The sequence below is a fragment of the Sturnus vulgaris genome, chromosome 1 (assembly GCF_052056855.1).
Source record: "Sturnus vulgaris isolate bStuVul1 chromosome 1, bStuVul1.hap1, whole genome shotgun sequence".
NCBI classification, from domain to species: Eukaryota; Metazoa; Chordata; class Aves; order Passeriformes; family Sturnidae; genus Sturnus; species Sturnus vulgaris.
In genome coordinates, this window is record NC_142243.1 from 20,911,252 (window position 1) to 20,934,318 (window position 23,067).

Consider the following 23,067-nt stretch of genomic DNA (forward strand, 5'->3'; position numbering starts at 1 on the left):
CTTGTAATGCTTTTAGATAGACTGCAGGTTTTGTCAAGCACTTACATGGCATCAAGCGAAATAATGGATGAGATAAACTGCTGGTAGGCAAAAAGAAAATAAGTATTTGTAAGGACAGTTCTATTTAGCTTCTGTGCTCTTCTATGTAATGCCATAACTAATTCTCATTCCAGCAATACACAGCTGTCAGATAGAAAGCTGAATTGTACGAAGAACTTAATTATACTGTGCTATGCTAATCAATGCTAGACAGACAGAGATCCATGGATAGGTGTATTCAAAAGTCAGTGGAACATTTTGTGCAAGTAAATGTACTGAATGAATACTACAGTCTTATGAAATAATTACTTGAAGTGATTTAGAGGTGTTTCTGATACAGATCACAAAGCAAAATCCTGAGGGATTTGACGTATGTATCAAGGAAGTTTTAAGTGGTGTGGGATACATGTTGCATGCACAACGCAGATTGCAAAACCAGTTCACTGTTGATCATTTATCCTTTCAGAGCTGGTTGCTGGAGTCCCAAGGGGAGCACAGAACTTTGGCTATGTATGTACTGGACCTTCATTTTATAATTTTTGTAGTGGGAAGGTAATTAAGGTATTTGTAAGGTTAAATGTTACATTATATTTTCTGTCTTTTTCGTACAAAACTTTCAAATCAGAGAAAACTGCCACTTACTTTCACCCTCAGGCTTATCTGGCTGGGTTGAAATGCCTTTATTGGTTTGAGTTTTGAATGGTAAGTGCTTAGCCCCTTCTGAAGTCTGTTCTCAAAAGGCAATCACAATTACAATTACAATTACATGCTCTGAGTCTGACTGTTATTCCTATACTCACCAAGTGTTATCAGACCTAAGCTCACCCATAGGTTAGCATATTTTTGTGCAATGCTGTGTTCACAGTGCAGAGGAATCTAAGTTCGGATTATTCGTACCTAGTGTTTGTAAGTGTATTCACTGAAATCCAGGTGTAAAGAGTCATGATATGCAGTTAGAAGTGAAGGGAAAAAACAATGTACAATATATTGTGGATATAGCTTTTAATTGTAGGAAAAAGTTCCACAAGTAACCTGACTGGGAAAAGAGATCACAGCCACAGACACATTCTCTGGTTTTGTGGATCCCAAATTCTTTGTATCTCTGGGACTTGTTTTTAAAATTTAAAAGGTGTGTGTGTATAGATATGTTTATATATCTATGTATACTTTTAAGTTCATGTTTTCATGCCTAGTCATTGATTAGCTGATAGTCTGTGATTTGCTGTTGTTCAGTGTCCAGCAAGGAAGGGAAATACTTTTCTCTATTTTTTTCATGGGGAACCTAAGGGTCATGAAATCTTAGCTATTTGTTCAAGATCATACAGGAAAACTGTGATGAGACAGAAAAAGAATTGTTTTTTCATGGCCATTTGGACAATCTTTCAGTGTGTCAAATTCTTTTGCTGTGACGTCATGCTGTAGCATCTCCATGTGTGCTTGAAACTTTCCTTATTCTTCTGTTGCCAGGTCTCAATTATTAATTCTTCTGACTTGACCTTTATCCAGAACTTCACTGGTGAGCAGGTAATGTCAAGCAACTAAAAAAAGTGATTAAATACTATAACTCTAGAGCATCTAGTTTCCTTAATATATTTCAAGAATATATGAAATATATATAAAATGGTTTTTTGTAATAATGACCATAAAAACAAAGAGGATTATCAGTAATAAACTTTGCATTTTATATTGAGTGTGAAAGCCTATCTGTTGTTTTTTATTTTCAGATGGCATCCTATTTTGGGTACACAGTTGCAGTATCTGATGTTAACAATGATGGGTAGGTTACCAAATATATTCAGCTCCACTGAACATTAATAGAAGCAATGACTGATATTTATTAATAAATGTAGGTTTTCAGGTACTTCATACTTCAAAATGCTTCTCTCGGCTTCTCTGCTTCTCTAATTTTAATTGTTCACATAGACTTATCTTTGTGTGGTCACACTGGCATGAATATTTAGAGGCCTAGTTTGGGTGAGTTTATCTTTCCAAATATTTATTCAAAGCAGTGTGTCAGAAGAGTGAAGACTCCTACGAAACTGACCCAGGCAGAAAAACAGTGAATAAACAGCACTAGCTACCACGGGGAAGAGATAGGTGAAAGTCAGAAGTTCATCCCCCCCATTCTCACGTACAGGAAAATCTTCTCATCCATAGCTTCACTTCTCAATTTTAAAAGCCTTCTAGTGTCATCACCTCTTTCATTCCAGGACCTGCTGGTTGGCCATCCATTTTTATCATCCTGAGGACCAACAAGTGTCTGTGTCCCATAGTTGTTACGGCAGGCACTGTGTGTGTCAGAGGGATAATGATGCTCCACTCCCAGGGTCATGATACTTGGAGATTGTATCCCTAAGATACTTGGGGGTTTCAGGTTCTGTTGAACAAAACCTTTGTTAACTTTAAGGTCATGCAAAGCCTGATTAACTATTTTAGAAGAAGTGGACTTCAGTAAGAGAACATTTCTAGTAGCTGTCTAGCAAGGAGATAAAGATCCCCGAAACTCAGAGGCTTGGAAGTCTGCACAAAGATGAGCCAGGATGATATTTAGAGATGTAGTGTACTCTTGCTTAATGCAAAATGTCTCAGATGTGTCTACATCATATTTTTTTCTTGTGATCATTTCTTATTAAGTGCTTAAACATAGTGCATGAAATAATTTTTCTGGGCTAAGTCATTGCTTCTCATCAGTGACTAGTGACCCTTTAAAGACTGAGTTTTACAAGAGAAGAGAAAAGTAACAAGGTGGTAAAGTGTTACTGCAGTTGCAAAACAAAACAATAACAGAACAAAAACTTCAGCAGTTTCCATGGTGGCTTCATAGTACTCAAATCTTTCCAAGTTTCTGAGATTAAATTTTGTCATAATATCAAAGCTTTTAAAATTTTGTGTTTTTATGATATACAGAATTAGAATTAATTTAGTCCTAGTGATGTATTAAAAATGTGAAACGGTGGAGAAACATTAATCTAGGGTGCAATAGACACTTATTAGACTTCCAGGGAACTTATTCTTTAACTTCTCACTGAACCAAACTATTTCCTGTGCAGGTTATTTCCAGTTAACCATAGGGTTACTTGGCAGGTCTCATACTTTCTGTGTACCTCTAAAACCACAGTTTATGTCAATAATATAATCAAACTGCTGTTGAGGCCTGTGTGGTCTCCCAGTCTATATCTTAAAAGAAATCTAAAGACTCTTCCTGAGATCCAAACATCCCACAGAAAACAAAACACAAAAAGCTCTACTTGATAAACATGTCTGATTAGATATGGAGTCTGTCTTTGCTGGTTTACACATATAATCAATAGAAATATTTATCTGAAAGGAAGAGTAAAAGAGGAAAAAAAGAGCAAAAGGGAAATTAACACTTCAAATTCACTTAGCCATTTTATTCAGCTAAAGATGAGGAGGTAGTAGTGGCCTTATCAGTATGAGAAATCTGATTAAGTTTTTGCTGAAAAAATAATATAAGATTATTAGGAATGGTGTTTCTCTGTAATAAGACTCATGATATAGCTCAAAGATTAGTCTCATCTTAGGAAAAAAGCTCTGTAGTCCTGGCCCAGCATTTCTTTGGGTATTCCAACGTGATTCATGCAGTTTTATCTGCATTACATTAGGATTGTAGGCAGAACAGGGAAATTGAGGTTACTGTTTGAACTACCCTTTAGTTGCCTATTGCTAATAATGAGAAATCCACAATGCAACTTAACAAATCAAGCTTTGCCATCAACTTACAGGCTACATTCCTAGTAAAGAGAGAAAAAGAGAACACTTTCAATTTAGGCTGAATCAGTCCAATAAAAATAGTGAAATAAACTGTTTACTGTTTTCTTTATTTGGCCTATATCAAAGCTTTCTGTGGTTATACTTTGACCTCTTGACATTTCCCATATTACTGCTTTTTATTACTCTGCAGGATACAAAGGAATGGCACACAGTCTCAGCAGGTGGTCAGCTTTGTGCTTTTTAAAGATTTTTTTTTAATCAGAAGGGAAGTAATACTGACTGGTTACTTTTCTGTATTGGAGCAAAAATTAATATATATTTATGTTAACTCTAGCATCTTAGTGCAAAAATGACATCTAATGAACCAGTTCAAAATACCACTGCACACTGAACTGCATTTCATGGTTTAATATTACTGTCCAGGGGCTTTTGCTTTTATTTATTCATATGGCTTTTTAAAAGTAATCACATCAAGCTGAATTTGACTCAGGACTCTCAATTTTGTAAGTACAAACTCCTGCAATTTAAAAGGCCAATTGAGATATCCACTTTCACCAACAAAAATGCATAAAACTAGTCATATAGGCACTTAGAACCCAGCAAGTACACATACCCCCATGCCCTCATGGCTAATTGTTATCTAAATAATTAAAATGTAGAAGCTGGGAGGCAGAACTGGGTATAAAGCATGGCAAGCAGCAATTGTTTGCTTATTTCACCCACTTGAAGAGGAGCCAGAAGAAAGTAAATGAGGATCAGAGAGAGCTGGGTAGCTGACAAATCCTTCCTTTCTGGCTATAGTACACTGTTGTGACAGCACAAAAAACCCAAACTCTAATCCCAAACCTCTAGAATTGCCTAAGGGAGAGTTCTCTCTTGCAGAGGACTTGCTGAGGTCTTTGACCTACACAGCTCAGGTCTGAAAGAGAAGGGGGGAAATTTAAGAGGGTGAGGAAAGGAAGGCCTTGGTGGGGGCAGTACATCTGAAGACCTGGAGGGAAGCCATACCAAGTGCTGTGGGTGTTCCAGGTGGCTCTGCTGCCCATAACCATTTAAGAAATAGGTCAGTGTATTAGGTGATTGCCTTCCTTCCGCCTGTCCCTCAGTACATCAGATGGCTCATCTTAGCTACCAGATTCTGGTCCCTTCTCCCTGGACTGTTCATGCATTTTATGAAGTCATTGTCATTTATAGCAAAGTTGAAATTTTACCAGAAAAATAACCCAGCACTGTGCACTTCTAGCTGAGATGCTGTCTTCCCTGTTCAACAAGCTCTATCTCCTGTCTGCTTGCTTCCTGTATCATCTGGTGAATCTTGTGTTCTGGGTTAGGTTTCTGCTTAGAGAGTTTTAGTACACAATAGATAGTCTGTCTATCTCTTCTCTCTCTTTTCTCTCTCTCTCAAATGTTGCTCTATGGACCAGGGTATTAAAGGTATCTGGGTATCTATTTATTTTGTATCGATGTACTGAGGGCTTTCTGACTCTCAGTGATTTGGCTCCTTATTGCCTCCAAAAAAATCTTCCTTTAGTCTTATAATTGCTCATTTTTGAAATATTCGAGGGAGCCAAGCTCATCTTCTATTTCATGGTTTCTACAGCACTTTATAGCTTCCCAATGTACTGGGAAAATCTGGACTGTGAGGTACTAAAATAATAATTGATGATAGTGCTACTGCGTAATGCTCTTAGTACATGGCATATGTAAAATAACTTATTTTTAAAAGCACATTCATGATTTGTTTTTGTTGTTGCTATTGTTTCATGGCAACCATTTCAGCTGACATTCTTGCCAACCACAAATATCTTCCATTAGTAGAGAAAGACTTCTAATGTTTAGTGTGAGAGTCTCACCTTTCATGTCAAGGCAGCATCTGCTACCTTTTTTAGTTATTCATGCCATAGGGTAAAATCTAACATTAAAAAATAGTACAGCTATACCAAACTGACCTGACATTTGGAATTACACTTTCCTTTGTGAAAATATACTATAAAACTTAGCAGAAAAATAACATTCCTAGAAGTATTTTGTCACAACTTATAGAATATATGAGTTCAACAATGTATTCTTTTCCATATTAAATATTCTGTGCTAAATTCTACAGTGTGTATCTTAGAATCATAGTGTACATCAGTGCTAAAACAGTGCTGAGCTACTGCTGAATCATACAGATTTTTTTTCAGTCAGGATTAGGAAAAACAATGTAGTGCAATTTTACTATTTGGTTCACTAATAGGTAAAGCCTCATATTGGAAATATTATGAATTGAGAATAGAAGGTTTTCTGTGAGTTGTACAAACTTTGAAATTTTTTTTTTCACATTAGAGCAAGAGAATGTGTTTTCCAAATTAAATATTCTGGGATCAAATAGTCGTAGTTATTTACAGTAACAGACTTCCTTAATACAGCTGATCAATGTCCACTGAATATAATGCAAATTATTTTATTATATGGCCTTGAGCAACCTTCAGCAGTTAATCTATTACTATCATTTCATATCTCAGAATAATCTATTAAGAATACTTCTACTTTTTATGAGTCTGTCAATCACACTTTTTTTTATTCTTCGCAGTTCATGAAAGGATCTTTTTATTCCCTCTAAATAAATGTTGGTAACATGTTTTTAAACATGACTATTTAGAACAACAATATGCAAAATATGCTTTGATTGGTCTGTGTTCTTTTACTGATTCTTCTTGGAGTAGCATAATGGACAGAAAGACTTTTCCCTCCAAGCATCCTATTTTTATGATTTGATTATATCCTTTCTCTCCGTACAGAAAATTATACGAGCATTGCAATTACTTGTGTACCTAATATTGAATAGAAATGTTTTCAGAAATAGAGCTTTGGCTTTTCCCAATTTCTTTTGAAGAAGTGATGAGACATTCTCTATTAATTGATGCTCTAATTCTGTTTCATGTATGTTATGCAAAAATCTGTTGCAAAGTGACAGGGTTTTTTTCTTTTGGTCACTTTCTGCTGTGTAAGTTGCAAAAACTAGATTTTATACTAAAATTGGTCCCTTGCTGGCACTGTTAGTAAAACAGATCTACAGAATTTGTTCTACTGACACAGATTCACTCTTAGATTCCTGACTTCAGCATCATCAGTTGCAAAGTGTAAGTTTTCATTGTCTATTGTGGGCATGAATTGAAGTACAAGGAATTCCATTTAAACCTAGAAAGAAACATTTTGGCTGTGATGATGATCAGATACTGGAAGTAGTTGCCCAGAGAAATTGTGGAGTCTCCATCCATGGATATATTCAAAACTGGACTGAGCATAGCTGTGGACAGCCTTCTGTAATTGACTATGCTCTGACCAAGTGTTTGGACTAGGACTCCAGAAGTGCCTACTTACCTCAGTTAGTCTGACTGCATGATAATTTTCAGCTTCCTGTTTAGCAAATGTATAAACTGTGCTGTTTAAACTCAGTCTCTCAGTGACACTGTTTTTTTTGTTCCAGTTTAGATGATATCCTAGTCGGTGCCCCTCTTTTTATGGAGCGAGAATTTGAGAGCAAGCCTAAAGAAGTTGGGCAAGTTTATCTGTACCTGCAAGAAAGTGCATTCCTCTTCCAAGATGCACAAATTCTGACAGGCACTGAAGTGTTTGGTAGATTTGGCAGTGCAATAACACACCTTGGAGATCTCAATCAAGATGGATATAATGGTAATTTGTATGTAATATAGTATATCTCTAACACTGGAATTGCAAATGTCTAAGCAGCAAATATCGTATCTGTGCTGTGCTGGAAAAGGCTTTTTAACATACTTGAATTCGTGAGAATTTACACTAATGCTAATGAAACTGTTATTGAGACGCAAATCATGGAAATAAGGTGAGAGGGCAGTTATATTGATTATGGTGTGATTTTTTACTAAATATTAGTATGTTTATTTGAATAAAAATACCTTTTGTTTTATAACTATAATTAACATATAATTACTTGGTTAAGGTGTTTCATTCTTTTGAAAGCTTCTAAGAACTTGAGAGTTCTTCTCTCCTCAAATGCTTGGAAGAGTTTGATAATTGAATGAGACTCAGTACACGGAGCATTTTGTCAATAATGAAAGAATTGGGCAAGTACAGAACTACTATTTTGGAATCAGCCTTCCACTGGTACTTAAGTACTAAAGGAACAGGTGCATAATGAGTTCTTTCTCAAATGTTTATAGCACATGCACACAACAAAATGTTCATGTAAGTTAACTGGCAGCCTACATTCAAGCAAACAGAACAACTAAACTAACTGCTTGATTACCTGAGAAAGCTGGGATACCTTGAACATCTAGAGTTAGCCTCCTAGACATGACCAGTAGCATCTTGGTTTTCCTTGCATGCATTTCCTTTCTTCTTATTTCCAGGATGTTAAGATCTTCAAAACATGTATCTCTGCATCTAAAACACGAAGAAGATTTTCATGGATGAGCTGTTTTGCACTGTAGCCTTTAGAATTGTTGTCCCACTAAGGAAAAATTAATGAACTTTGCTGGTCCTTACCTGGAGGGCTGTTTTTCACAATGCTCTAGCCACTAGATTGATTCTAGGGCAATGTGTGGCCTCAATGTGTGGCTGCTGTGCAAGGGATCATTCATGTCAGGAGTCATAGAATTGCTCTGCAGTTCAGAGTGCACAAAATATGAATACCATCCTGTGGGTAGAAGCCATTGGATTGTGACTGCTGAGAGCACCCTCACTGGCTTGTCCTGGAATCCCACCATGGAGTTCAGCATAGCTGAACCTCCTGGTGGAGAATTCCTGTTTTCTACCTGTGAGCAATAGCAGATACCCTCAGCTACTCTGGGCAGGCAGTGTTGGTCTCTCTTCTCTCCAGAATTAGGTTGAGATAGGCAGAAGACATTTCTGCTTTTCTCTGTCACTGTATAAAGACTAAGAAGACTCTAGAGCCAAAGTCTTCTACTTCATAACTGAATATGTCATAGAGCTTTGGTGCACTTCTGCCTTTAGAGTAAAGCTACAGAGTCCAGTTGCTCTATTCAAGTTTAATAAAGAAGTCCAGCATCAGCTCCTAGATCAGAACCCAAAAATGAGAGCTATAGATATAAATCCTCTGTTGTTTCCTGTTGGCTAGCTCAGCTAGAGCAGCTGTTAGATCTCAATCTAGACAATATTGTCTCTACATCCCATGCACAGAAACTAAGTAGAACACTGTGAATTCTTCTTCTTGGATATGGCACCTCATTTTTAAAGACTGAAATGTTTAATTCCTTAGTGCCTAAGACCTCCTGTGAAATTCTTGACTCAGTACTATTCCTACTTCTTAATAAAATGATGAATGGGTATAGATGAAACCATGATATTCCATTGTTCTCTTTTGCATTCTAAAGCATTGGATATTTAAAGGGGTGAAGTTTTTTGTCTGTGTAGGATATGTTATCTGGAAAAAGAAAATTAGTTTTATCTAACAGCTGTTCCTTATTAACTAGGTGATAGAGGAAATCAAAGAAAATTTATGCCTATTTGAAAATATGAAAGTAGAAGCAGGCATTCAGTAGATCTTGGTTTATTAAAGCTAATTAACTGCCCTAGAAATATGTAGAGAAATCCAATGTGGATTGGCTATTTAGTATAATTAAATAACCTCTTCATAGGATTATTTATAAGCTTTTGTCAGGAAAGTTTGACACAGAAGAGACACTGCTAACATGTTGTATATTTTCCTTTAAACTAGAATACATGCAGAAGTATAGAATGTTGAAGTTTTTGCATGTTTGTAGCAGAAGCAATTTGTGTCTATTTTCCCGCAAGGAATTAATTTTTAATTGTGTGGGGTTTTTTTTTTTTTTTTTTTTTTTTTTTGCACTGTAGACATTGCTATTGGTGCACCATTTGCAGGAGAAGACAGAAGAGGGAAAGTGCTCATTTACAATGGATACAGTAATGGGTTAAACCCTAACCCTTCCCAGGTTCTCCATGGAGCCTGGGCCTCACAGTCCATGCCTTCGGGATTTGGCTTCACTCTAAGAGGAGACTCAGATGTAGACAAGAATGATTACCCAGGTAAGATTTTTGCATTGGAAAGGGAATTTCATACTTTCATTCTCTGGTAAATGCATCATGCCTAAACTGCTCCTTTAGAAAGGCAGAGGTCAGAATAAAGGATAGACATTTCAGGACAGTTCTAGTTTGCTTTCCTGAGAGTTAAAAACAGACTAAACAAATATTCCCTTTCCTGTCAAAAGACATGATCAGAAAGTCAAGAAAGTACTTAAATAGTTGTATTAACATAAAACATGTGAAGTTTACAATGAAAAGCTTAACCCTTTTCCCCCACTTCCAAAAATTGAATGGTCTCAGCTTATTGAACTTGTAAGGTCTCCTTCATCCTGGCATTCTTTCTTAATTGAAAACATGTTGAACTGTAGAAGAAGGGATTGATTTGGTTGTGTTTCTAAGTTGTTTTTTGCTGACCGAAGAGACACTGAGCTATATATAGTTAATGGCTTTGATTGCATTACGAAAAAGCAGAGAGAATGCAAATTGCTTAAAGCAGCTATTTTATTTGGGCCTTTCCATCCCTTTTATGTTTTCATTTTGCTATATGGACTCTTTCTTTTTAGGTTAGCTTTGATTCTTCCTAATGAGTTTACCTGACATGTATTCACATTTATCAAGTTTGTAACATTAATTAAGTTTTTCAGGAAAGCGTTTATTTTTTAAAGAAAAATTTTCCTACCATCTAAGTAGTCTGAATGTAAATGTGCTTGTATTTATTCTCTCATCTGGAAGCAGATCTGTTCTGTTTTTTTTCATCACAATTCAGAAGCCTTAGTAGGGGTGTGTAGTAAAACATCCTATTTTCTTACTGTGAAAGCTTCATCCACAGTAAAATCCTAACAGTCCATACTTCCCTGACTTACTGTGAAATTACTCTTGTTAGCCTGGGTTATTTCAAGGCTAGAGTTCTTAAAAGTTGTACTGTTTCAAAAGTGAAAATTGTAATTTTTCAAAGGGACATAAATAGGATCTTTTACCTTTTTGTGATGGATTGTAAAAGTCTTGAAAGAAGTATCTTTCCAAAAGCAGAAGGCAGTTTCTGGGAAGGGGTGTTTACAATAGAAATTGCAGTTTTCCAAACAGAAAAGCTGACTTCAGAGTAATAAAGTGAAGCTATCATGAGACTAAAGTAAGAAGATCTTTTGCATTTGAGAGAAGAAAGTGCTTTTAAACACTGTTCTGACTTTTTGTTTGCATATTGTTGATGTTGCTATTAATAGTCTTTCATTGTCCATGACTAATGAGGTTCTCTTGGACAACAGACCTCTTTATTAAAGTTTCAGCATTTAAACATTTCCTAAAGCACCCACAAGGCCCCCCAGCAAAACCAAAGGAAACAGGATATTGCATTCCTGACATTTCTAAGATGGAAAAGATAGAGGGAAGGGAGAGATTATTTGACTGAAATAGAGAAGAAAGAAGAGTAGAAGTCTTGCTGCTGTATTATCATACTTTATATGGAGCATCTTTTAAGCTAATTTGTGGAACGTTTGGGTGATAAGTCTTGATCTTTCTGAGGAATTGTACTATTATTGTGAGTTCTCTGTTTGTCATTGTGGCCTCCACCATGCAGCCTACTGGCAGAATTTCATATTGTGTTATCTGCTCACTTTATGTTAGATCATTTGGTTTTATTACAGAATTACCTAATTAAAAAATGAAAACTAACAAAAGAAGTACCACACTGCATTTACTGTAACTAGCTTTTTCCCTGGATCACCAGCCCACAGTACTGGTAAAAATCTCTCAGAAAATGAGAAGAAAAACCCCTTACCATCATTCAACCACCTCTTCCTTAATTCATGAAGATCTGGAGCACCAAAACAGGGCTGTAAAAATAGTAAACATAATAGTAAAAATAGTGTAAACATGGCACAATGCTAGTACAAAAATAGAGTGCCTTCCTATGGGAACAGGGGGGGAAAAAAGAAAGGAAATAATATAGGGAAATGCAAGCCTAGGACAAACACACTGGGCAATGAAGTAAGTAATCCTTCTCCTGTCAAAGAGCTTTTCTTCTTCACCTCCTGACGGAAACACTGAAGGGCAGCCCTTGTTAAAGGAGGAAACAAGGTACTGAAGTTAGAAGGATTAGGAAGGAAGTTTTATTTTAGAGAAATAGATTCTTGCTGACTATAGAAGGTCTAGAAAATTAGCCTTTAATTCCATGTTTTCCAAACTACTATTTGTGCCTGTGATTCAAAGAGAGTCATGAAAGATTAGGGGAAAAAATAATAAAATTTTAATTTAGGCTTTCTATTGTGTATATTCTATAAGCGACCATTTTATAAAAAGAAAAATGCAATAAAATCAGCTTATTCTGACTTAACACTCTCAGAAGTACTGTTCTCAGAAGTTCTGGACTGGGAGATGAGAGACAGCTGTGATGTCTGGCTGCAGGTATAAACGTATATTGCCACTGTCTAAGGTGAGATTCTCCAAGCACATAGCTCTTGCATGGCTTGGGTTCAATTGTTCAAGACTGACATGTATAACTATAGCTGTGCTTGTATAATTTACTCAAGCACTTGTGCCTAATATTGTTCATGAGGCAGGCATATCTATGCTAGGAAGTGGGAGAATGAGACATGGGAGTTACTCTGTTACTTCATTTCCAATGCACTGTATAGCATTTATAGCTATGTATTTATAGCATGTAGAGCTTTTAGAGGTTCAGGCCTTCTTTAAATCAGACCATAAGGTAATGTTTTTAGAGCAGGTCACTGACCCACTGGGCAGAAGATACCACCTGTTCATATGGCTTCTTATCACAGACTACTGAGCTTCATCCTGGGATTGCTGTACTGACCCCAGCAACCAGTGTTCTTTGATTACAAGTTGGGTAATACAGTTCCTAAAATGTGAGGGTGAATCACAGTCAAATTTTTCTCCCATTAGAGAAAGGTTAAATCCTCTCTTGGCTAGGAGTTCAATTCAGGCTGAGATCTATGTATTAGCCTTCTGGAGTAGAGAGGCCATTTGATACAGGAAGTAATATCTTCCTCTCTTCATCCAAATGCCAGTATAAGCTCAGGAACTGAGAAGGAAATAGAGAGCAGACACAGAGCTCTTCAAATCTCTCAGCTTTCCTGTGGATGGAGTGGTTTCTCTTTTCTCCTCTTCCTGCAACTCCTGGCCTCCAAAGGGAGACAGTCTCCCCCACTCCCCGATCTCTGGTCTTCTTTAGGAAAGGCACAGAAAGAGTGTCTTGTCCCCCATGACCCCAGCTGTAAAATAAATTTGGAAGAAAACTGATCATGGGTGGGTTTAATGGTGGAGTAGCAGAGCAGACAAGGAAGAACATAATACAGTCATACTGATAGAGATGAAAGACCTGTCTAGCACCATTGCATGTTTCCAACAGTGGCCAACAGTAGATATCCTGGGAATTGTACAGTTGTTGTAATATTTCCCAGAATATTCACCCAGCATTAACCAACCAGAATATCAAGGTGGCCCTGAGTCAGACATCCAAAATTAGTATTCCTCGACACACTTTTCTTCCATGAATTTGACCAATCAGCTGTAGAACTCATGCAGACTTTTGGCACATGCAGCATTTGTCAAGGGAGCCCACAGTCCAGCTGAATGTTCTGTGAAGAACTAATTATCACTGTGTCCTATTCAAATCTTGAATGTTCCACTGGACAGTTTCTAGTTCTTATGCTGAATAGACAGCGAACAGTTCCGCAGTCTAGTTATTTTACAGACTTCTGAAATACTTCCTCTATCAGCCATGTGTTTTAGCAATCCTGTGAAGGAATTCTAATACATTTAATTTTTCCTTGTGCAGCGGAGAATGGCACACCAGTTCTGCTGAACCAAATGATTGTTCAGTCTTGCCACCACTGCTGCCTCTTCTCCTCTTCATATATTTTTATGTAAAGAGCAGTTAGTTTATGACTTGTGTTTGGGTAAAGTATTGCCTCTGAAAAAGGTTTTACCATTGACCTGGTTTCATACTTAACCAACATAAAAAAGAGCTGTATCTTCTGTACTGAGAAGAAAATCAGAATTAGTACTTGAAAAAACAATAATCCCAAATACTTTCCATTGCTATCAGTAATTATGTTTGTGCAAGAAAATAAAGTGAGCCAGGAACTGTAGCCTTGAGGCTACATGGCATAGCACAGCTCACTATCATCAGATGAAACCATGGAACAGGATGGTGGTACCCAAACTCCCTTTTGTGAAAGGTCTTTTGCCCAGGCGATTCCCCAGACCTTTCCCAGCTGCTATCTGGAAGAGTACTAACTTGCACACACTAAAATCAGAGCTAATCTGTACTAACAACACAAAAGTATGGACAGTATTTGCACAGTGCTCAAGCTCATGCCCTGCCTTTATTGCACAAGCACAGGGTACAGACAGCTGAATAACTAACTAGTCAACATCATACCTAAACATGGAACTTTCTCTGGTAGGGTCAGCATGCAGACACAACTGCTTTTCCTTCTTGTTAACAGTTCTGTCAGTGTAATGACCATCTGTCTTCAGCTGTCCTGGAACAGATGTTGTCACTGTAACAAACACAGTAACAGACCTCTCAGCATTGTGAAAATACAGAGATTTTTTCAACAGGGAAGACTGAGTTTTGTTACTAAGTACAACCTTTGGTTTACATCTCTGCAGCTTCCCAGGGAGGGAGTTCTGTAAATTGTGTCATACTTACAGAACACTCCAGATGTTATGTACCCAGAACTGTTCCTTTATCAGCACAGACAGGGTAATGATATGGTAGTCTCTGCTTTGCAGGCTTGGAGGCAGTGGGAAACTTTCAACCCTGGGAAGCAGCAGAGGCAGAAAACTGTGCTGATCATCCTAACAGCTGTGTCGCTCATGCAGCTGCCCTCTCTGTGCTTGTGTTCATCACCTTCTGCCCCAAACTGAGGGCTCCTCCTCACCTAGCAGTATTGCAGTGCAGTGCAGTGGTGATGGTGGTAATTAATGGATGGGTGCTCCTTTCTCTGCAGTCATGTAAGAGGCAGAATCTGATTAAACTTCATAGTCAGATAAGACTAGTAAAAGGAAGCAGGTTAAGCATATCAGTCAGATTATGCCAAACCACAATGTACAGCTTTCCCAGTCTTCTAAGCATGACACTGACAAGCTTAGTACCATATTTACCTGAAATACTCAGTATCTCTCTGGTACATAACATACACCCAGTATTTGAAGGAAAAGACCAATTAATCCTCCTGAGGTACATCTACACCAGTCAATGAAATATGCTGTCTTTGGTTCTGAGCTATCACTGAACACTCGTTGTGCACACTATCAAACATCTTTTTTCCAAAACAAGTTTGCTGCATGCTCACTTCTGGAGTCTAATAATTGGCATGGATGAACTGTGTTAGGGCTATTTTAATGATACCACTGCAGATAGTAAAGATATAACATACAGGTACATTCTCTGCCACTAATTTACTAACACTGACATAATTGTAACATCTTTCAGCAATGATCCATTTCACTGTTTTCTGACAACTCATGTTCTAAGGTCATATTCAAAAAAGGTGATCTGATCTCACTACTGCTGCAATGGTAAATACTGGTTTAACACCATTATTCTGGATTGACAGTCATTTAAAAAAAGTAAATGGGATTAAAGAAATAAAGGAGGTGATGGGATTGAAGAAATGTAAAAGATGGGCTTTTCCCATCAGTTTAAGTCCAAATAGAGAGACAGCTGAAATTCTGTGCAACATTCTGTGCTGAGCAGCATTGTGCTGTGTCTGAGGCTGTCCTGGTGAGGGCTGTAACACAATTTATATAACCATGGGATTCTCTGTAACAGCAGCTCTACAAGGTTTGTATAAAGATATTCTGAAATACCTGCCTCAGCACAATCTTCCTGCCTGTTTTCTGTACTGTGACATCTGGGATGCATAATAATATCTTTCAAGGCAGTTTCCACTGTCCTGTAAATCTGGGGCTTTTAGGGCCCCTTTGCTCCATCCTGAGCTTTATGTGTGTTATCGAGGCCTGGAGCAGGGAATGAAGCAAAAGCATGCATTTTGAATTATAGTTTATTTTATTTATAATTTTATTTGTCTTTTTCTATTAGCATAGCTCAATTTTCATAGGAACAAAAGAAATCCATTAATCTGTTTAATGTGAAAGAAATTTGTTTCTTTTGGCTTCTGGGCATCTGTTCAAAGCTGGCCCTACTGAGTGCCTGGAGTCTGTGATTATCTAGGTGATGATGCTGCGCTTCCAGCTGGTTCATCTATCTGTACAGGGCTCAGACATTTGTAGGCTGTAAGGTTTCCACCCTCACATTTCAGCATATGTTCAGTCACTTGATGGCTGATTATAGCTGAGCAAATAGTTTATAATGAATAATTTACTCAACTCATTAAACTTGCTTTCTTCTTGTGGCATATCTTCCTGAAGACTGGGATTTCTTCAAATGTGTTTCTGAATCAGGATGATTTAACCAGTTTCTTTTAACAGTGTGCATAGATTCAGAACACTGCTTTGGATGAACTCACTATTCAAAGACTGTTGATTTTAGTTAATTGCTCGAATAAATTATGCACTATTGTCTCTGCTCTCTGCCTGTTTAGATGCTTGTAAGTTTTCCTTATTAACTTAAGAGTGTAATTCTGGAATCAGTGCCCCTGAAGTTTCATCTTCAAGGTATCCCCTTTTAGCACTAACACAGCTGTTGGCCTGTTCTTTTGGTTGTTCTATATAATCAAGCCTTTGTCAGCACAGGGAAATGTATAAAGGCATCTTCATGCCTTGTTATTTTGGACTCAGTTATTATCTTAAGAATATCATAGTAGTTACTTAGTTAGAATATCATAGTAGTTAATATCAAACTATTCTAGAAACATTTTAAGAAGGAAAGAAATGTAATAAGAAGACAACATTTCCACAGAACTTCAGTAATCCAGTCTAATCTTAATAAAACAGGAGTATTTAACAGCTCCATCTGCTGAGTACATTAACTCAAACAGCAGGAAGAAAACTCTCAAATTTCTTTCTAAGAGGCAAGGGTTCTCCAGATTAATAAATTTTTTTGAAAACAGTAGGCATTGTGCCAACAATATTACAAATCTGAATCTAGTGATGATTAAATTATGAAATTGGTCCAGGAGATTTGTGGAAGATAAACAAATTAAATCAATGAGAAGCTGCATCTGCTCTGGTAAGAGGGGACTGCTATGTGTGGGAGCCAGAACAATGTCTTGGGTTCTGCCAGCAAATGCAGAAAAGCTGAAGTGCTTCTACCAGCTAATTATTTTTTCACATGAATAATCAGTCAAAAATGTAGTGACAAGCCAAGAATTGTGTACAAATATGTTGATTTTATGGGAAATTATTATCTCTGTAATTATAGGTATGCTTTTCTAAATTTCTTCATGATATTTTATGAAATCACAGTATTGTGCCCAATAGAATGTAAAAGTAAAGCAATTGATCCCAGTAAGTACTGTTTTACTTAAGTAATAAAGCATTAACTGTCCTCTTTGGGATTTTTTGTAATATAATGAATAATATCGTTGTATTGTGAAAGGGAATAATTTAGACAAAATAGAAGCATTGATATGAATTTAGCCTTAGGTGTTAACTGTAAGAGACTTACTACCAGAATGGTTTAAAAGCAGGGGAGGATTAAGGTAGCTGAGAATGATAGAATTGGAAGAAATTGACTCTGCTTTGAATGATGGCTTTATAGTTTTTAGTATTTAACAAAACTTCTTGAGTAAAGCTGGGTGTGTTGGACAGGCCTGTGTCTTTTATTATGGTCAAGCCTGAAGTGATGACCATTTAAAGGCATTTTTATTCTGGACCTTTCCTACAGATTTGGGGTTGCAATGCACACTGAAATCCTAGAAAACAAATAGAGATATAATCATGGGTCTGTTTGGCACCTGATCCATCAAGGAAAATAAAAAGCAAAAAGGCTCACAAAGATTTCCTAATGGAGTTTACAGTTAGGCAGTTTTCTCCCTTTTACAAAATTTCCATTAGCACCTGTACTCAGATAGAATATAACTGTTTTCCAGTCCCTTTTTATGCTATCCAATGAAACTGTCAGACTGCATGAAATTATGTTTAAAGCTGTCAGCAAATCGTTGGAGTCCCCAAAGGTAACACTTTCCTGCCTGTGTCCTGGTAGAGTTGCAGCAGGGAGATGACTCAGCTGTTGTTTCATTTTTGGTTTCTGACAAGTGAGATGTTTGCCAGTTATGTAGCTGCTCACTGGTTGTTTTTCTTGGCCACTGTCCCCCATGTACTGATATGAGACACTGTGTCTATGTAATTTCTCTTGGAATTGCTGGACAGGCTCTAACCAAGTGTGGGGTGCTGAACATGATGCATATTCGTTCCTGTTCAGACTCCCTGAGGCTACATCTCTCAGAGAGAATGGGGATGACCTTTAAAAATATGAGGGAACCAAAAATTTTTCTCAAGTTAATAAATGATTATGTCTTGTTGAGACTGGAAGTAAGACTTTGTCATCTTCCTACTTCCTTTATTTGGTTGAAGGTTTAATGAGCATCATGGCAAGTTTCTGCCCTTTATCACACAGTGTTTCATGTTTGGCACAGTCACATGGCAGAAGGTGCAAGTGAACTCACAAGCCTACAAAATCCATTGTCTTTCTCAGTGCCATCACCTTAACTTTTTATGATAATTTTATCTCAATAAATAGACTTCTTGCACCAGACAGCATCTTGCAACCTTTCTCTTCTGAGCAAAGTAAATTTGAAGTATTTGAAATATGCATTAGGATTAACTTTGTGCAGTGCCCCTTGACTTCAGTTAAATATGTCCCAAAGACACTTGGTTCAGCATTAAGCTCTGTGAACTCCACCAGTTGGGACTTTAATGCATACAACCCATGAGCTGCATTAAAAATGGAAGTTAAAAATTCCTCTGGAGTTGCTTCGTGCTCGTTTTCTTAATTTTTGCAGTGTGGTTGTGACCCCACAGCTCGTTTATTCATCAAAAGCAATGAGGCAGAAGCACATGGGTGCTGCCATCAACCCTTCCTTACAGATCTTGGCTTCTCTGCAGGTGAACAGCTGATAGACAGTCTTCTCAAACAGACAACGTAGGCAAAGTGGTCATTTAACTAACCCAATGAGAGCCCTCATCATCCCAGAAACATGAAATATGAGAAGAACTGAAGGCGATTTTGTAATTCTTATACTGCTTCATATGTTTTTTATGTTTTAATCACACATTTTAATCTGAGCATGAAAACAAAACCCCTCACTGATGCAAAGTTGTAAAAGTTTTCATAGGCTTTTCTTCAGGCTCTCTTTAGGAGTACTGTAAGGAGTTAAGCCGTTTTTTTTAAGCTGGCTTCTTTTGCTCTGTAATTGCTTGTTAAAAATTTTTTTTCAGCTAGTGACCTTTGCATCAGTGACATTGCATGCATAGCATTAACAAGAATTAATAAAGAGAACGTCTATTTTTAGGAGGGGAAAGTTGCCAAAATTCAGATAATTTAGACATCTCATGCATTTTTTTCATAGAAATGATTAGTAACTTCTTGTATGGAGCACTCAACAAATTCAAAACTTCTGCTCATGAAAGTGCTCTGATTGGATGTGTATTCAAATCTCATGTGTTTGTATTAACATCAAAAATTATTTTTTCTAATTATAGGTTTAGGAGTTGCACCCCACAAAACAATGAAAAAAGGATGAGTGAAATTACTGCTCTGTAACAGAACAAGACAAAGCAAAGACAAATCTTTAATTAATCTTCCAGTGAATGCTCTGCTTGCATATATAATCATTTTGTCCTTACACTAGATAGCAGAAGTGACTATTGGCTATAAATATGGGGAGGGGGGGAAGGGGCATATTCATTCTTAATTCCACTTTTTCTGCTCAGTAGTTTCATTCGTTCAAGCTCTTTGGATCAAGACTAAGCATGGCTTAGAACAGAAAACAAATTACATGTGTTTCTCTAAACCTTGCTGAAGTGGCAATGCAGAAAGATTGCTCATGGAAAACCAGTCTTTAGGTGGCTGAAGCCTATATTTGCTCCTCTAGACTCATCACCCTGTGTCTTCAAATAAGCTACGCTCTGTCTCAAAAAAACAGGATTTAACCATTAAGCAGATGTACAAAATCCTCTTTAAAATTAAAATGGGGATGTTGAGATAGAGGGAACCTTTGCACAGCAGTACATACTGAAATTGCATTCTCACCTTCAGATTCTAACAGGCTACATTTTATTAAGCTTACCCAAGTTGTGTGTTTAACATTTATTTTGTAATGAAAGAGTGTATTATGAAATCATCACTTGGCCAAGACCTGAATAAATCTTGGATATCTCTACCTGTTTTGTTTCTTACAACAGAACCCTGAAACGTTTTGAGTTATCAAGTCTGGTATGAACCTTTACATATACTAAGTCAAATCTGTTCTAGAATTCACAGAGTGTCCAGCTGGGAAGAGCACAACAGAAACCCTTTCTTTCTTATCTTTCACTTTCAGTTTATAACATAATGTTTCTTTTTCCTTAAGAAGCAACAAACAGAAGAAAACCCCACCAACACAAAACTCATAAAAAACCCTTCAAACACAAGTGAAGTTAAAAGCAACAAAATATTAAATATTTTGGAAGGTTACTATGGGTGCCACTATAAGCGAGCTGCAAGGAAAAGTTCTCTTTGTGTGTGGTGCAGCCTTCATGATGATGGTTTTGTCTCAATTTGTTGTTTATTTAACAGGAAAACATCTTTAGGTTTTGGTATTGTGCGCAAATTGTCTATAAAGGCTACTAAAGAATAAGATGCTCAAATGTCCCAAAAAGGAGATAAAAACACTTATTTTCTTCTGCTATTTAAAGTGTTCCTGACTCTGAAACATATTTCTCTAAGGCAAATGAAATTAGAAAAATGTAAATGTTGTACAAAAAGATGACCAGACCCATAAACTGTCTGTGTCTGTTCCTATTAGGATTTTAATTAATGGAGTTAAGTGAAGGACTGGCTGTTGCCCATGTGAAGTATTTGTTTAAACTTTTTTGTGAAATCTTGACCATCTGAAAGCTGGAGGAGCACTAGAAAATACATTGCCAGCCCTGGACCAAATCCATCCAGATAATTAACATCAAAGCTTGGTATTTGCATCATGCTCGATGACTTCAGGGCTTCTTAAGCAAACCAAGTGCTCCCACTATAGAAGCAGCAAGTAAGGGGTTGTTTACAAGCCTAAGTACTCCTTTAATTAACTTATTTAGATCAATTTAGGTTGCCAGTCTGTACCACTGCAAGGTCTGTTGTAAGGCTCAGTCTTCTGAACTGGATACGTCTGTCATGTTGAATGACAGCAGTAGTGGAGCGAAAGCTGTGCCCATACAGGCTCTGGGGGCTTTGAAAATGAAACAAAGCTCTTTCCACAGGCAGAGAGAGCAGGAAAGTTGATCCTTTTCCCTCATGGCTTGGCTCCAGTTTTTCTCTGGCAGGCCTGAATGGATCCAGCAAGCCAGTCTGGATCTTTCCAGACACCAGGCAAAAACGGGAAATATTCTGGCCTGTAGATTCCCAACCCAGTCCAATGACCACTGACAAAGACATGCCCAAGTCCCAGTGTAGCACTTTTGTTGTTGACTCCATCTGTCAGGGAAAAGGACAGCTTTAGGTGCATAGCTGTTGTAAGCCTTAGCACATACTGCTACAATGCTGGAAACATTAGAAGCTATCAAATCAGCCATCCTCTGACCTTGCATTGTATTTATTTGCACAGACATGTAATGCCTAAACTAATGAACAAATTACTTAAAACACAAAGTAGAGTGAAAGGACTGTCAGGAAGGAACACCGTAAAGTTTCAACATGACTTTTATGAAACTGGCAAGAAATTGTTTTGCAGTTCTTCATTTAATGGATAGTTAAGTATTTGGAGTAAAATGCATAGAGTTTAATGGCATTTTTTCTCCTATGATACAAGTTGGAGAGAAGTGAGATTGTGGCATGGGTGACCCTGTGTTAAATAGTTTGGCAGTTACTGGTTAAAACTGAGACATTTGTGACACCATCTCTGACATAAGAAATATTTTCTTTCAGGTACACTTGTGAAGAAAACTACTAAGAAAGGAATTAACATATTTGTTTTATGTTACTGCAATGTTAATGTTAATTTATGATGGAAAAAAATGTGTCAGTGATTTCTGTATAGCTATTCTGAAGCCATTTTGGTTTTTCCAGATTTAATTGTGGGTGCATTTGGAGCTGGAAAAGCAGTTGTTTACAGGTATGTGGTAAATACAATGGATTTGATATTTTACAGCTTTGGTGGGAGATATTCAAATTTTAAAATGTCATATTCCTGTTTCCCTGTTGCAGTGTAAAAGGTGGTCATTAGAGATGATAAATTAAACATCTTGTGAGAAACAAATGCTTTTTTCCCACGCCCAAAACCTTTAATTTTCAATGAAAATTTCCATGCTTAGACTTAGCTCAAACAGCTTCTGGCATGTTTGACTCTTTAGTTAATTTTGAATAAGAAATTTAAAGAGCGTGGCATTGAAAATTAATTTCTTTCCTGGGGAAATGATGCTAGTAAGAAATTTTAAAGTGACCAATCATATGTTAAGACATGAACTATTTATGGAAAATAAAGACTGCTGCTTTTAGACTCAGTTTTTAAAAATGCATAAGATCCCATCTTACAAAACAAAAAGTTGTTGCTGACTGTGGAGTTTCACTAAATGTGCTTTTTGATTAGATGTAAAATTTAAAACTACCAAATACATAAACATTTGCATAAAATCTGCTAACACTCTCTTAGTCCAGCCATGCTGACAGCTCATTTCGTTTAAGTATTCACCATCCATTGCTACAACAATGTTGTCATATTTCTGATTCCTGTCTGGCTTCTTGTTGTCTGTATTCCCGACAGCACCTGACTGAGAAAAGGCACGTTCGACTTCCCAACTGACTATTCATGACACCATAAGAGTTTTGTAAAACAGGAATGTTAGCTCATCTCAGCTAACACTGTAGGTGCAGTGAGAAGACCTGATTTTCCTTCTGAGCTATGAAAGAATCATGCAAATACTTTGCAATGCCATGAGTGACTGCACAGGATGAAGCATTGACGAATTACATCCACTATGTATTTTCAATGATAATAAATTATGTTCTATTTAATTTAAGAAAGTGAATAGCAGGAGGCCATTTCCTGACCAGAATGTATCAAATATGCAACTTGTCATACTGTTGAAATAGAATTTTATTACTGAAATTTTCTAGGCAAAAAAAGGTTTTCCCAGTTGCACAAAAGTGAAGAAAGT

General features: G+C 37.1%; 1 protein-coding gene across 1 annotated transcript in view; it reads left to right on the forward strand.

The window, feature by feature from the left end:
- ITGA8 (integrin subunit alpha 8) overlaps positions 1 to 23,067 on the forward strand; it is a 111,966-nt gene that overhangs the window by 19,708 nt on the left and 69,191 nt on the right. Inside the window, exons 9-14 of the mRNA XM_014875626.2 lie at positions 506 to 549; positions 1,507 to 1,563; positions 1,764 to 1,816; positions 7,241 to 7,446; positions 9,607 to 9,798; positions 21,980 to 22,025. Coding sequence (XP_014731112.1) covers positions 506 to 549; positions 1,507 to 1,563; positions 1,764 to 1,816; positions 7,241 to 7,446; positions 9,607 to 9,798; positions 21,980 to 22,025 — 598 coding nt within the window. The remainder of the gene's footprint in view (positions 1 to 505; positions 550 to 1,506; positions 1,564 to 1,763; positions 1,817 to 7,240; positions 7,447 to 9,606; positions 9,799 to 21,979; positions 22,026 to 23,067) is intronic.